Here is a 16,631-nt window from a genome sequence, read left to right as displayed (position 1 = left end):
CCCCTATCAGAGTAATGCCACTTTTCAAAACCAAACGGCTGATTTCATTGGAAGTAAAGTAGACATGTTGGTTTCACTGCCTGGAGGGGAAGTAATGGAGGTTGTGTGTCACCTAAAACAAGCACAGCAGGAGATACGTTGACAGCATATTTAGTCACAGCTCAGACCCTTCATAATGGTTTCATTAGTATTCTCAGGAAGGCAAATTCCCATTATGTAATTAATCATTTGGGACAAACTTTCAAATATCTGTGGTTTATTTTTTCTTCTTATTCAGCTTATTCATATTGATTTTGGCTTATGTTATCATCTTAAGTTTGAAAACACTGTTCTAGGCAATAGCAAAAAAAACTTTCAGTCTTTTAGCTTTCATGCCACCAAGAGGAGGATATATATTTTTTGAACTTTTATGTTCTATTCGTACCCACTCGTGTTTACAGTCTGCAGTTTGTCAGTTTAGCAAACTGCTTCTTGCATAAGAACATCATGCTAATAGGCATCTTACTTGTTCCAGCTGTCTAAGTTGAAATTGTAGTTAATGAAGCTTCTCGTTGAATAAGTGTACAACATCTTGCAAAAGCCTTTTAAAGACTAGATGTCTTTCCAGACAAAATACAGTGGTATGTTTGTCCCCCTCGCTCTTCGTCTTATTAGGCTTTCAGAGGAAATGCCACAAAAGAGCTCACTGAGTTGCGTCTCTGTGGTGCTTTTCCTCGAAGCTGGAATCTTGTTGTAATATTAATACTCTGTTTACTACACATCACATAATATCATTGTGACTGAGGAGGATGGGGGTGTTTCACTGGTGGAAGCTTTCATTGCACTGCAGCTACAAATGAGGAGTAGCTGCTTATTTACAGCAAAAATGATTATTATTTCTTTCATCATGGTCGGGTATGGAGACAACATCCAACAAGTCTTGGCACGTCCCAGTATGGGATGGGACATTCAGGAAAGATTGAGCCAATCTAGGAAAGCAGTATCAACAGAAAACACAACAGCAGTGTTGATATTAGTGATAACACTGTTTCTATATAAATAAAAAGTCAGGTCTTGGGTGTTTAAGGAATTGTTCTTTCTGGTCATTTTTATTTGATTATTTTGTCTAATTCTTTCATTCTTGTGTTGTAAAGCACATTGAACTGACTTGTTGCTGAAATGTGCTATACAGATATACTTGATTGATTAATTCTTATTTTCTTTATAAAATTTGTTTTAGAATACAGTTGATTTTCTGATATAAAATCTGGTTTTAAATGTTTTTCCCTACTGTTAACAACCTTACTGGCTGTAATTCCCAGGAAATCGGCTGTAAGCAGTAGGATTTACTTCTATGGATCTAAATTCATTTATTAAAATAGATTGTTTGCTTTTGTTTAAATTCTAGCATGTCTTTGATTTTTTTATTTTTTTATTTTTTTTATATTTTAGTCAGTTTTTACAAACGGCCATGTGAAAACTGACATTTACGTTTACAGCCTTAATATCACACAAATATGTTCAGACTTCTGACAATAAAGTAATGTTCACACTAAAACTTTAATTCTGCTTCATTTTATTTACAAAGCACCAAATTACAACACATACCAAATCAACACTGATAACTCATCCCACACATTTCTAGTTGTATGAAATCCAAACCCGTCCAAATTGTTCAAATCGATCCAGTTCGTTCTAACGATGTGGTAACTTGCAGGTCAAATTGAATACTTCACGACTGGATCGCAATTCAAGTGCTTTACAGTCAATAATGCCAAGTTGGTCCAATTATATCAAGTTAATGGACTTTGCAGCAATCTCGCATCCTGGTCCAGCATGGGGTGACAGTGGATAGAAAAAATAGACTTTTAATAGGAGGAAACCTCCAGCAGAGCCAGATTAAGAATGAGGGTCTATCTGGGAAAATCAGCGCTCACCAACCTCGACTCCAATGTCCAATCATTTACTGTCTACAACAGCATTGCACCTGTGGCCTTGTTATTTCACCTTTACCTTAGCATATTCCCTTGCTGCTTCACAGTTGACAGAGAAAACAGGATTAAGGTCAAGTATCATTACTTTTGTGTATATTTTTGTTGTGCTTTTCAAGGTTTGATTACCATACCTAGGGAAGCTGAATTCTGTGTCAAGTTGGTTATTGATTTTTCTGAACAAATTGTACCCTTGGAGAGCCTCACTTGCCATCTTGTGGAAATTAAATGGACCACATTGACAAAGTGAAGACAATGAAATGAAGTAGTAATTCGCAAGTACAATCAAAAAAACATGTCGGAGGAGATTTATTCTCCGGAGTAAATTAGCGAACCAGAAGTTGTGCTTGTAGCAGGTTTTGTTTTAGATAACCGATCTCAAATGGGTTAATTCAAATCAAATTTGTTGACTTTGAGGTAGATTGAACCAGCATTAGAATATACGAGGAGGAATATATCACATTTTTCACAATGCTAAAAACTAACCAAAAAAAATGTTTAACCTAACATCTGTCCTCAGTCTGCCTCCTGACTACGGCACATCAGAAAACAATGATTTTTTTTTTTATTTTAATAAAATATAACAGTAATTCTTACAGTCCTGTAATTTGTTGTCAGACCTTTCCAATTTCCTCTGAAAACGGACGATGGGTTATTGTGCACCCTTCAAATATAAAAAATAAGCGAGCAGGAAAGAAGAAAGTTTTGCAGTGAGCGTCGCTTTTATTTGAAGAATTCCGGTCGTCTCAGAGGAAATGGTTAACCCACACAAATGTAGAACATGTTTTTCACACTGTTTCACACCGACCATTTTTCACAACAACATGAACAACCACGTCAAGCTCGAAACTTCAGACATGAGTTCTCATACTTTTGGGTAAGGATGTCACTGACAGTAAAGTGAGACTTTAGACCATTGTCTTCACTCTGCATTTTTCATCTAATTAGTTTTCTTTACTTTGCTCTGAGAAATAAAATAAAAACTAACTTGTAGACATTTGCAGAAAGGCCAGAGAAAATTCTGTTTGACCTCTTCAAGAGCTAATTAGGCCAACTGCAGCCTTGGTAAATCCAGACAGGGAAGAATTGTCAAGGATGGAGATTAAAACAGTTTAGGTTTCATGAATGCAGCCGACATTTTTAGTGGAGTCAGCAGAGAAGTAGTAAATTGCATTGATTCTAATTCTTTCAGGAGGTCCTTAGATATTGGAGACATTTTCTGTTCCGATTAGAGGACTGTGAGAAAATTAAAGATCACCGGAGAATAAGATGGATTTCTTGTTTAGCCAAAGTCTGCTAACTCGCCACAAATCAAGCGCCCTTTTTCTCCCAGTGAGGCCAGATTTCTCTTTGGTTGTCGTTTAATGGTGGAAAATGGATGGATTAATTGAGTGTTGCTATTCAGTGTTTATATGTACACTTGCATAGTTGAAAGTAATTATGGTTTCTTGCATTTGAGTTGGAGGATGGAGAAAGTTTGGACAAGCTATTACCATGCCAACTAGACACATTGCGAATTGGTAACTGCTTGTATAATTTGAGTACGTAGACATCTGCTTGCCATCTGAGCAAAGACTTTTTACCACTTTATAAAGCAAATCTGCTGCCATCGCATAACATAAAAGACATGTTTTGTATTTAATTATTTCCACATAAATGTGTGGTGTAATAGTAATCAATGCATTTACCAATAATGCCATAAAGAGGAACCAAGCAGGGCGAAACTCCAGCTTTTGTTAAAAGAGTAGAAACATGCAGTTGTTATTCCCTTTTAGGACATGGGAACATTTTCGGACAAAGTATGGAGAAAGAGATTTCACCAGAGACTTTACAAGCAATGTTTATGTTTCCAGTTTTTATGTCTTATGTAAAAATTCAGGTCTGAGTTGTTGTGAAGACAAATGCACCATCGCACACTCCTGTTGCTTCAAAACTCATGGCAGAATATTGAATTTAATTGTTTACCTAAGAAAAATGTTAATTTTCCCTATGTAAAGCTGTAATTTTGTCAACCATTTCATTATATGTAATCATCTTTTTTAGTCATCTGCTTGACTCCTTTAGATTTTACAAACATATCTGATTAAATGCTAGAGCATTTAATCAAATGTCACCCCCATCATTAGGTGTGTAAGCCTTGGGTCTAAGCTCATTTTACACTTTACACTCCCTGCCAGGAATAGTGCAGCCTAGCCCATGGATCAGATTTCTACCTGCACTTGCTGGGATGTATCAGTGACTGCTTTTTCCAATATAAAGGACGCCTGCTGCAAATAAGACAGCGAGGTTGGGTTTTAGACATGATTTGTAATGCTGATGCATGTAATTCATCTAATTGGTGGTGGGGTTTTTTATTGTTACTGCAAGTACAGCATTATTAATTCAAGGAAATGTTCTATCCCAAGCTAAGCATTAATGCAGTGTTCAAATCTTGAAGGAATTTTATAGTGGAAAAATAAGCAGTGATCAGTTTTTAGCAACTGATCACTGCTTATTCCATACATTCTGTGCTACTAATGTGTGGAATATTGAGTTATTGAGGAGTTCAGCTAGTGGAAAGCATAGAAGAGCAGATTTTTACCCCTTTAACACTTTAATTAACCTATACTTAACATGGTAATGTCGAGAAAATCCTCCTACGGTGCTAATTTCTCTCAGACCAGCTCTTCCTGCATGCTCCTTCACGTGTCCAGTCTATTTTAATCTGAGCTCCGAGTTACGTAACTATGATTGATTACTGATTAAGAAATCATGCCCGCCTTCACTGCCGATCCTGAATGAATCGGGACACGCCACCAGCTGTTTTATCCCTGCCTCTGATGCAAGAGGACACAGAGTGGGGATCAGTAAAGCTTCGTAACGCATCTTGACAGCTTTGGAAGAATTTGCTTGTTCCACTTCCTGGCTAATGATGCAAAATAGTACGACACCATTTGATTTGGAGTTTGGATGATATGTTATGCAATTGGCGTCCTTTAGTCTTGTGGCTTAATAAATTGATTTGCAAACTTAAGAGACCAAGCACCCGAGATTCACTGGAACGCTGAGCTTTGATTGATGCGTCTTGAATCAGTCATCCTTTATTTACTCTATAAAATGTGTTGCATCTTATGCATAAAGGCTGCTCCTTTAGCAGCACTTTCCATTAGAAATAAAATGTGCTTCTTATGGTAATGTGATACGTGTTCTCAGTGCAGGGAAAAAAAAAATGTGCATGCTGACCAGCATTTATTCTTCATTTTGTTTTTAATGTGTTTTTATTTGTCACTAAAATGCTTTTGACCTCTTTTTTTTTTTTACAGAATGAAAAGCCTCTAGGTCATTCAGCCAGCAGATCCAGCAATATATCAAAGGTGAGTGACAACCATACAAATGAGAGAATCTATAAATTAAAGATGAAGGCAGATGGAAGGAGCCAACAGAGTGAAAACAGCTGATAAAATTCCTTATTTCACGTCACACGGCCCTAGTCAGTCTCTTCTCTCATCAGTAAATCTTTTTCCTTATCCCTTTTATCTTCTTCTTTCCTCTCGTGCCTCTGTACCTAAAGCCGGCCTCCTGTATTGAGCGAGGTGCCACCGTGTCAGTCCACTCGTCCCTGAGCCTCTTAAGAGTATAAACGCTTTAGTTGGACTAATAGATGTCGGGAGTTATTTTGTCACCCGGGGACAGTTCCCAGCAGTTTTATTTGATTCACCAGCCACTCGCTCTTTAGACACGAGGAAGGTGGCATTTAATGCACCCAAGTGGCAAATTTATTGCTCATTTTCAGGGTAATGGTTGTGGCTGGACGTAAATACTGCCTTATAGGACAGCATTCAGCTTCATTAATAAGATGGGCTGCTTGTAAAAAAATTAATAAATAAGGTAAACTAATCATCTGTGACAGAGCTGTATTAAACTTAGCCATTTCCTATTTGACTGAACACAATTTAGACTTAAAGTTGAACATAAAATTTCATGTCAGAATAATGTTTTTTCCTGGTTTATTTTTTATTTAAGGAAAGTACTTTTGTGGTCAGTATCACAGATCACTGGTGATATCACATACTCACACCACACAAAGTTGTACTTGGAGATTTTGCTACAAATATTTGCAAGGTTAACGCCAATTAACAAACCTTTCTTCTGAGAAGTTGAGAATATTTTGAAAATGCCCACCTATGAACAGCTCAAATATTGTGGTGTCTTACAGCTGGCATTCTAATGCATTTAAATCTAATTTAGAAGTTAATTTACTTCAGTCGCTCAAAAAGCGTAACTCATATCTTTAATAGTTTAATTCTGGTGTTTATCTCCAGCAGTCGGTTAACAGGAGGCGCCTTGGACCGGTCATCAGCAGGGGCTTCATTACACTCAGAAGTAAATATTTTGCCCGTTTATTTCTGTGAATTTAGATTATTGTTGTTTACAGTTACTCATAACCCAAAAAAGGTTGGCTTACATAAAGTATTTCTAAAGACATAAATGTGTTTAAAATATGCTATGACATAATGATGTGTAAGGCTGCCGAGTTGTCAGCCATTAACACCCAAAACAGGCGCGTAAACCACAAAAGGTTGTTGTTGAACCGAAATGCTGTACCACAGTATTATTCACTTTAAAGTTAAGTGGAAGGAAATGGTGTAAAAATGTAATTGACTCAAGATTGAGTGCACATGCTTGGCAGGAAATTTCCATACTTCTCAGCATGCCAACATTTCTGCATTAAGTGTTTATTATTTTTAACATTACCCATTATTATTTTTAATGGGCAATGTTAAAAGCTTTTGCGAACCTACACTTTGAGTTCTTAATTTTCTGTAAGCCGTATTCCACAACTTTATTAGTAATCGATACTGGAAATATACCGCCCAATAGATCCCCTTCTGTATAATGAATATACACAGTAAATGATTGTCACCTTTGTTTAAACGAGAGAGTTTCTGTAATTTTGCCCTAGACTTAGTTTCACAAATAGATTTAATGATTCTTCACTTTGAGGACTCCTGTTCCCTAATCCAGACCGCGATTTCCTTGGCTGTCCGTAAGCAGACACATTGTCATTGAATGCCCTACCTAAACCACCATTCTTCTGACAAATGTGTGTGTTTAATGAAGTGATAGACATGAAATATTAAGAATGCGCTTAAGTTTGACAGCTTTAATTAATATCCAGCAGTTGTGCTGCCAGATGGTGTTTCCTTCTCCCCCCTTCAGGGAAATGCGACTGACGGACAGGTTTTAAATCGGGATTAATTGTTCTCTGGATGGACGGGAGTGCTCATCTGTTAAAAAAAAAAAAAAAGAAAAAGAGCGAGTCTGCTCGATGGAGAAAAGGTTGGACTAAATTGGAAATCCAGACAAAGCACTAACTCGATAAAATTTTTAACAGATGACCCCAACAGTCCAACTCGTTGCAGGATTATTATACATTTTCTGGACTATCTTTTCAAAACAATGTCTCCTCCAAGCTGCTTCAAATGAGATCTGCAAGAGTAGAGAAGTGAGATTTTATTCATATATGCATTATATTTATAAATCTCCTCACTCTCTGCTGTATTGGCAGGATGAGATGAAGGATTTTCATATTTTTGGCAGCGACTCAAATCTTCCCTTTGCAGCAAGAACACAAAATGTAGGCCAAGTTGATTTGTCTTGCAACACTGAATCACTGTGGAATACAGAACTGATTATGTGTTCCGTTAAATCACACATGTGCCTTATTTTGAGGTGCCACAGATGCAGGTTTTCATAAACAATCCTTGCTGAATTTCAGCTTCTTTAGCTCATGAGCTGGAAATAAGGACAGCTAAGTGTTGCTGAATTACCTCAAATGGCTCAGAATCAAACCAAATCACATTAGATCGTGTCAGATCAGCAAAAAAAAAAAAAAAGAAAAGAACGCTCTTTTATCTAAATGTTGACCTACTTAACTGATATGTCTCTGTATAAATAACTACAGCTTCAGCCTGGGAGGAGTATTTCATAACAGCTTGGCACAACGGTCCATTTTAGAGCATCTGAAAGCACATACAAAGAATTTATTCATGCTGCCGACGCATCCTGCTCCTTTTTTGTGTTGATGACCTAACAAGATGCTTGTGATCCTTCCAATGAGGGGCTGCTTGACGTTTTCTGCAAAGCTCGCCGCGGCAATATGTTGAACCTGCAGATTTGCAGGCGTGTGCAAAACTACCAGAGGAATACCTGTCGGGAGAAACATAAGAGGCTCAGAAAATAGGAAAACATTTTAGCCAGAAGGTATGTTCTTTCATAAGGGTGATATTGCCTCCATCAGTGGACTTGTCACTGTGGGGGTATAAAGGTGCTGCAGATGGGACGAAAATGGATTGTCATACAGCCAATTATTGTTGCTCTATTTGCCCAGTTCGTGTTTATAAAAGTTGCCGGAAAGGAAATGATCAGAAAATTGTGAAAGTGGTCAGATTTGAGTGCGCTTATACGTTTAGAAGCACCTCTGGAGCATTATCTGAGCACATGGTGTGGGCTGAAGCTTGCCCACCGATTTGGCATGAGTTGATTTTCCACCCGTCGAGGTCAGAAGGCTTAGCTGGAGCCCTTTCTCTGTTTAGCACTGAGCCAGGAAACTGGGAATGCCTCCCACATGGTTTTGGGAACAAATTAAACTATTAACAGTTCTCACAAAGCCCACAAAGCAGCCACTCAGTATGCATTGGACTGCCACCGACACTCAGCGACTCATCTGGAGAAGCTTTCAATTGAAGAGCTGCAGGTTTGTTCACAGAATAGGCTTGCTTGCATTAGCATTCTGCACACTGTTGCCTTCCAGACCTCCGCTAGGCTCTTTCTCTTCAGTTTGGGGTATCGCTCTTACAACAGGCACCATGTAAAGTAAATTGTTCCCCGCCCTCTGCAAATCAGTTTTACCTTCTCCACCGCACTTTCGGCTCTCATTTGATTTCTTTTCTGATCAGGCGGTTTTTGTTCCTCAGCGGAAAAAGCCAGCTGTGCTACGAAATTACTTTCGGAGGGTTATCAAAGAAAACAAACCAAACCTTGGTGAAAAAGAGGTCTCCATCTATTAAACTAGTATTTACAACTGATTTCACCAATTTAAAAAAATGACAAATTGTGGTACGTTTTTGATGCTGGCTGCCATGTTGTATTCAGTTCGACTAGGAAATCAGAACTCTGATTTGAGTGAGGGGAAACCAGAAGGATTTGGTCATTTTTGTGGCGAAACCACCAGCAGAACCTTGGATGTAAGGGTCACTTCAATGACTCAGCCAAACACAGAAACACTGAGCCATGTGAACTTTCTATTGCAGAGGACAACTAAGTGTATGTAAAGTCAATGCCCGAAAAACACAGATCACACTCGCAGGCAAATGAGTGAGAAAATCAGGCTAATGTCTCAAATAATTGCAAAATATACACAGATAGAAAGTGCTATGTGGAAAAATTGGTACATGCAGGCAATTTTATTAATTTTTAAGAAGCTAAAATATTCTCCCTTTTAATAGAGATCAAGCTGACACAATTAAGGCTGTCCAAATGTACAGCAGTTTTTGTAACACACACACACACACACACACACACACAGGGCCTTTGCAGAGACGAAAACAAAATTCAATGTTAAGTGCCAGAGAAATAATTGGCCAATCAAACAAATCAGTCTTCGACACTGGCTACTGCTGTTAAGTTGTCCAGATTACATGCCTAAATGTCTTTCAAGTGTCTCAATGGGAAAGGAAAATGTTAGTACATCACTTCAATTTTAAGAAGTGGTCCAGAAAATACACTTCAGCCTGGGCTCCTGTCTGCCGTCTATGGAAAAGGTTACAGCTGTCCAGTGATTGAGTTTCACAGAGACCTACCTCAGGTTGAGTGATTACACAGCCCTGGTGTGTAATCACTAGAGGCGGCTTCAATATTTAAATGTCTCTTCGCTTCATCTCAGGTTTGAGCTGGAGAACTTTCCCACAATACACCAGACATACTGCTCATCACTCCGACTGCAGTGACGTTTTATTCATGTGTTTTTAGTCTGTGGTACTGCACCTATAAAGACGCTTAAACTATTTTGAGCTGCCAGATACGGTTTTGGGCTCCACAGGCAATGAAAATGAAGATTTAAACGCTGAATAAATAAACTGTTTACACCGGTTTGCTTAATATTTCAGCAGGGCCGTAGTAAATTGGTTTCATGATGATTCTGCATGAAGGTCAGAGATGGATGTTAATCCAGCCTGATCAGTTGCTGACTGTGGCTTCAGGCCACATGGACCTTCCATCACCACGTCCTGCTCGTGGCCAGATGATATTTGTTTGGTTATTTTAACCCCCGGGGAAGGCGTGTTGTCAGCTTTTATCAGTGGCTGCTGAGGGGACCTTGAGTGTAGATGAACAGTTTTTAAAAACAGATTAATGAAAAGAGATAAAAGTGATGGTGCTGAATGGCGGCCAGAAAGAGCAACTCTCCAACAAAGCCTTTTTCTGGCAACGTAATCTGGAAGAGTTAATGATTCTTCTTCCAAGCTTGCTTGATATCGAGTCTTATCAGTGGCTCTTATGTAATCATGCTGACAGGCAGGACTGGAGAGATAACTTCTGCCTCAGCTTTCTCCTTGAGGAAATCATCAATAGGACTTTTAAATTGGTGTGATATGAAATTAATTTTGACGAGGCCAAGTTCACCCTGATACCTTTGTAACATCTTTTTTTCTTTTTGTTTTTAATTCTGATTTTCATATCTTGTTTGTGTCATTTCCACGTTGGTTTCTTTGAAGGTCTCTCAGCCTTTTAGATTTTCACTTTTAAAATGCGAGTAAATGTGGTTGCAGCTCGCTTCAAACAAAATAACGTAAAAATTTATCAAAAAGCTTCCTAACATCGGTTTTTGAGAAACGAGGCAGCTGATGACCCGTGGGGATTAAAGAGAAAATTGAGGAGGGTGATTAGAAAAAAGTAATTGTTGCTTAGTGGACACAGTTTTATTAAAACACAGAATGTTTGAGGTAAAACGCCACGTGTTGAGATGATGTTTCATAAGAGCCTGGAGATTCAGACAGATGGCAGGCAGTTAATCATTAAAATCTCAGGAATATTCTCGCCACCCTGTCGTCTGACTGTTCAGAGTCGCTGCTGGTTATTTATTGGCCAGCATGCATGACTTTACTGAGTGAATGATTAAAAGGAGCAAAGCTTTAAGAAATGCTGAACCTCCAGTAGCTTTCTGCAATCATGACACCAAGGAATAACTTGGATAAATCATCTGTTTGTATCAGGGTGTTTTTTTTGTTGTTTTTTTTTTTTTTGCTTTGTTTTTGGCATTTTGTATTTCTAAACGATTCAAAGTGGAACATATTTTGTGAAGTGGAAGGAAAATAATGCTCAACTTTCCATATTTTTAGATTGTTGGTATTCAGCCCACATGATGCCTTGTTTTGTAGGACCACCTGTTTCTTTTTTGCAATTACTGCTGCAATGTTTCAGGCTATGCTTATCAGCTTTACAAATCATGAGTGTGAACTATTTGCCTTTTTCTGCAAAAAGGCTCAGATTTTGTCAGGTTTTATTGATTGTGCCTGTAAACATCCAACGTAGGCACTTGCCACAGCTTCTGAATTATATTTTGATCTGGACTTGCGGTTATTCTAACATGATGCATTTTTACACAGGCTGAAAATTCATAGCTACTGAACTTGAAGGATTAAATCCAGCCACGTTTTATTCTTCAGAAATTCCCTGTATTTTTACTTTTCCTCTCCAAACAACTTCCTCGCTCCTCAATGCGTCATGACTTCATCGTGGGTTTTTGTTTTGTTGTTGTTTTTTCATGGTGATGTGAAGTCTTAGTTCTTTGTCACAGAAAGCACATAGACCAAAGACGGATGTTTTGATCTGATCATTCCACATTTTTGCTTACATGGGTTTTGACAAACTGCACACAGGACTTGTAGTTTTTTTACACTGTAACTGCTGTCATCATTGCAATATAAATGCATGTAATGGTACAAAAGGAACAAATAACTCCATTTGAATATTCAGCAATTTTATTTTAATCTGTTTCTTTCCTAAAATTGTGCAGCCCTACTTTAATGATGTTGTCATTCTTACCAGCTTTTCATGACTGCAAGATTTGTAGTAGTTGTCTGATAGTTGTGCGTTCAGTTAGTGTAAATACAAGGCCATGGCATTGCAAGTTTGTATTTTCATATGTTGGAGTAAACAGAACTCCATGAAAAGGTTGAAATTTTGTTTTGTAATTTAAATTGCTTTAAGCTTCTTCTCAACTTTCTCTCCATCCTCTTGGTGGTTTGTTTGTGCAATAATGTTCTCCAAACCCTAAAGCTTCTACAAAATCCTGGATTTATGAGATTAAATATCACACAGCTGGACCGTGTGTAAATAAAAATCTTTAAAATCCCAATAAGATGAACTTGTGTTTTATTTAACTTGACAAGATGAGAATAAACTCAATGGCTATGAATACTTTTACAACACACTGCGGTGTTATTAATAAGTTATCTTTTTATTTTGATCTTTACACCTAAACTAGTGAAGTATTAAAGCAGGAGGAACAAATTGATTGGGTGAAACGGTAACCTTGGAGGACAATGAAAGAAAACCGGAACAAAGAAAAGAGTTTAGCCTTTGGTGTGGAACTGAAAGTTTTTTTGTTTTTTTTTTTATTGTAGCTTTGCAGCATGTGCACACAGGGATTAAACATGCTGGAGGGTGTAGCTGGACATCGAGTTCTCCATTGATCCATGTTGGGTAATGAGCTATAAATTTTACTTTAGCAGGAAATGAAGTTGAGGGGTAGTTAGTCTCATGTTGAAATTGCCTTTATATTAGATACTGAGACTCCAAGACCACAGTTTACACTCTATATGCATCAATAAACACACGTGTTTAACTGCTGGGTGAAACTGAAGCTAGAACTGAAAACACAGAAGTGGTGAGAAGACCTATTCATGGTACTTATACACCTGTATTGAGTTATGATAACGCAAGTTTAAAAGATGTGGAAGCTGCGTCTTGTTTCACTCAATCACTCCAAGACAAACACAGCTATGTGTGAACCACACAGTGATTTGTGCTAAAAAGAAATGTAGTTACCTTGTTTGTTAACTTCTTCCAAATTGAATAGTAGCAAAGTTCTTGGCTCTGAAGAGGTTTGGTAATCATTTCATTGCTCATATTTTGCCACAAAAAAACATAACTATTCATTTTCTGTAAAGAGCAAATAGATGCTACACAGTGCTTTGTAAAAGTATTCATTCCTTCTGAATTATGTTTCAAATGTAAACTTTAATATATTTTGCTGCCTAAAATGGCAGCTGTCTAGAATGTATTCTGTCTAGAACATCCAGTAGAGCTGGTAAAGGATGCATCGTTTTTAATATTATTTCACAAATACAACCTGAAAAATTATGCTCTGCAAGTAAAATAAAGGCCAGTTACATAATGGTATTTCAGATGTTCATTATGATGCACACGTCTCTTTAAAGTTTTGACTCGGTTAGATTTGAATGCACGTTTACATCACCTCTTTGAAGTTTATTTGTTAAAAGAAGTTAGGAAAATGTTTATCCGTTTGTTTATATCCCATTAAATTCCGTGAATATTTTTACTTTACAATATTTTACACAAGTATAAAAGCTTCAGGTCTGTCATTTAAACATTCCTTCTACCTTCACCACCTGCAGCGTCACTTTTCCTCAGCACTGCATGTGTTCATATCTCTCTGCCTCATCACCAGCTCTCCTTGTGATTGCCCCTCCCCCCCTGCACCCCCCACCCATTTATTTATTTTTTTTCCACCGCCTCTGTTCTGTTCTCAGAGAGGATATTCGTGCCACAACTTTGCACCAATAGATTAACTGTCAGTGTTGGGAATTTCCTCCTCCCTCTCATCTTTTTATCCAACATGCTTTGATTCCTTCTGTAGAAAAAAGAAAAACTAAATCGGATTCAGAAGCCGACAGCCTGATTGCTGTCACCCCACAAGACAACTACAGTCATCACTAGAAATATAACTGGGTGCGACGTGCTAGGTTATTTCAAGTTTATGTGACAGTAGAGTGTTGATGCTCGCATGATTTAATTTTCTGTCTTGAACAGCCTTTTTCTTTTTCCCTGAATGTTTTTGTTCTCCAGGCGGGGAGCCCGACCTCAGTCAACGCCCCATGCAGTTTCTCAAGGACGTCCGTTTCCCCGTCCAGCCAGGACATCTGCAGGTACAAACTGCTTCAGATCTCTATTTACCCTTGACAGCTGTTTATACCCGAGTGCCATAAATTGAATCTATTTCTGCAAATGTTACCGGTGAAGTTCCCCATCAGTGGGCGGAGTTGGCTTTCCCTGTACTTTTAAGCTACTTACCGTCACTGCGAGTCTTCCTAGGATTCCTTGTAAACTGCTGTAAAGTGTATTTTATCAGATCATCACTTACAGTTGGATCGCAATAAGTTAGAATATCATTGAACATTTTATTTTAGGAATTTTGTTTAAAAAAAAAAAAAAAAAAACATCTATGGATTCATTACGCAGAGTGAGTCTGTCAATTTTGATGATTGTCGTTTACAGCCAAATGAAATTCAATGTCAGATTCTCTTCAAATTACAGTGACGGGTCATAAAGAAGCATCCTGTTCAGACTGCTATGTCCAAATATATTAAGGGAAAATTTAGTTGAAAGAAAATCTGTACATACCACAAGTATATTTGTAGCCTTGACTGGATGTTTAAGCAGAGACCATTTAAGGTAGCTGGTGCATTCCTTGAGCTAAGCCAATATTAATGTATATATTATATGTAATATTAACATTAGAAATGTTTTACCTGAGCTCAGGAGACAAATGAATGTTGCTCAGGGGTCAGACTCCCTTTTCCAGATCATCATTATTCAATAAAGGGTTGCATTCATTTCACAGAAGGGTATATTCTCTTTATTATGAGTTTAGCTTGGGGAATTGGTATGCTTTTAGATGATATTCCAGTTTGAGATCAAATCTTGCATGTGTCAAAGCCAGCTAAAGTCAACCTCATCTTCCTTTTTGTTGTTTCTCCATTTTAAAGCATGTGATTGTCCTTTCCATTTCTCTTCTTTTGTCTTTTTCTCCACTTTCTGGTCCCATTGTCTATCATATGATCCTCTTTCATAAACACACACACGCATACACACAAGCCTCCAACACTACAGCAGTCAGGATCAGGACACTCAGACACAGACTGCGGTGGTCCTGTTGAACTCCAACGGTAAAACGTCTGACGGTCTTTCAGTGACCACTGTCTGCGCAGACTCCCTGCACGGCTCCAAGTGCACCAAACAGAGAGACTGGTTGTCTGTGCTGCGCCCCGCCTCCGTCAGCATTCGACCTAAAAACTCCCTCAAGTTTTCTCTGTCTCTGAATGACGTGGGTCAGCGCGTGGACAACCTCTGTCGTGGGCTGCACTTCATAGATCGCACATGCTCAGAGGGAGAGCTGGATGTGAAGCCTGAGCACGCTCAGAGTCCCAACAGCAAGACCCTCAGGGACGACCCGGTCGCCACGTCTAAGAGGGAGAGCAGGGATGCTCCACTTTCAACCCGCACCACCCTCCATCTAGTCCCCTCCCTCACTAACAACCACAAATACATGTTGGGCAACTCATCCGGTCCCGCTTCTCCTCCTCCTCACCCCAGCAGTCTCCTCCAACCTCTTTCCACTCCGGGCTCGAACTTCCTTCGTCTCCTCCTTCCCTTCTCCCGATCTTCCACCTCCGCCAGCCTGCAGTGCTCTGAGCTGGGAAGCTACGCCTCCCACCTCCACATCACCAAGTCCTGCAGCACGCTGCTAGAAGGCACAGAGTCAGGCTTCCTTTCACAAGGAGATGACAGTGTGTTTGAAGTGGAGCATAGTAGGTCACCTTCCAAAGGAGCGAGCCAGACGACGACCCCAGAGACGGTCAGCGTGTCTGGGACTCTTCTAGCCCCGCTGTGCTATATGGATGAGGACACGGACCTGGAATGCTGTTCGTCGCCTTTGACGGAGAAATCAGGGGCACTGTCACATTATTCTCTATCAGGGGACTGCTGCAGGTGGGTGATTGTCTGGATGGTCTACAGCCCTGAAACCCTCCATCGTACTGTTAATGTGGCGGTGCTCCCCAGAGACCTGTGGAGTAGTGGAGAGTTCCTCCTCCCGTAGTGTAGTCACCCAGCCCAGCAGTGTCTGTCATTCAAAACTCTGCTCAGAGTGGAGCCGGTAATCGGAAGGACCCAGCGTAGCTTTTCAGTGTTAGCAAAAAGTATTTCCCTTCCTCCAGGTTTCTTTTGTTTTTTGCCTTTTTTTTATTTCAAAATGGTTGAAATCATCTTTTGTTAAATTCTCCATTTAGTGAAGTTAACCACTTTTTTTTTTTTTTTTTGGTTTAATTTCACTAGTCACATCCAGCCAGACCTGTAGAATCAAGCATTCATGTAAATAGGGTCCTTTGCAGGAGTTCTCAGCTCACCAGGATTACCATAAGAACACATTAAAGCCTCATCTAGGAGGTCAGAAAAGGAACCAAATTTACCAGACCTCCCCCGATTCTGGTAATGCCAGTGTTCAGCATTCAAGCGTATTAAATTATCAAGCGTATTATCAAGAAGAGCACAAAATGTGCATATTCACCAGAAACATCTTGATGAATTTTAAAATATTTA

At 39.0% G+C, this 16,631-nt stretch overlaps 1 protein-coding gene across 4 annotated transcripts in view; it reads left to right on the top strand.

Annotated features, from left to right (window-relative positions):
• The window catches only part of march8 (membrane-associated ring finger (C3HC4) 8), an 81,847-nt gene that overhangs the window by 49,846 nt on the left and 15,370 nt on the right, over positions 1 to 16,631 (top strand). For 3 of the 4 annotated variants that reach the window (XM_044137516.1, XM_044137513.1, XM_044137515.1), the window contains 2 exons: positions 5,273 to 5,323; positions 14,100 to 14,179. In XM_044137516.1, coding sequence (XP_043993451.1) covers positions 5,273 to 5,323; positions 14,100 to 14,179 — 131 coding nt within the window. Of the gene's footprint in view, positions 1 to 5,272; positions 5,324 to 14,099; positions 14,180 to 15,143; positions 16,023 to 16,631 lie in introns of all 4 variants that reach the window. The other variant, XM_044137517.1, reaches the window with a different exon arrangement.

Source organism: Gambusia affinis, linkage group LG13 (genome assembly GCF_019740435.1).
Source record: "Gambusia affinis linkage group LG13, SWU_Gaff_1.0, whole genome shotgun sequence".
Lineage (NCBI taxonomy): Eukaryota > Metazoa > Chordata > Actinopteri > Cyprinodontiformes > Poeciliidae > Gambusia > Gambusia affinis.
This window is presented reverse-complemented; position numbering and strand designations above follow the sequence as displayed.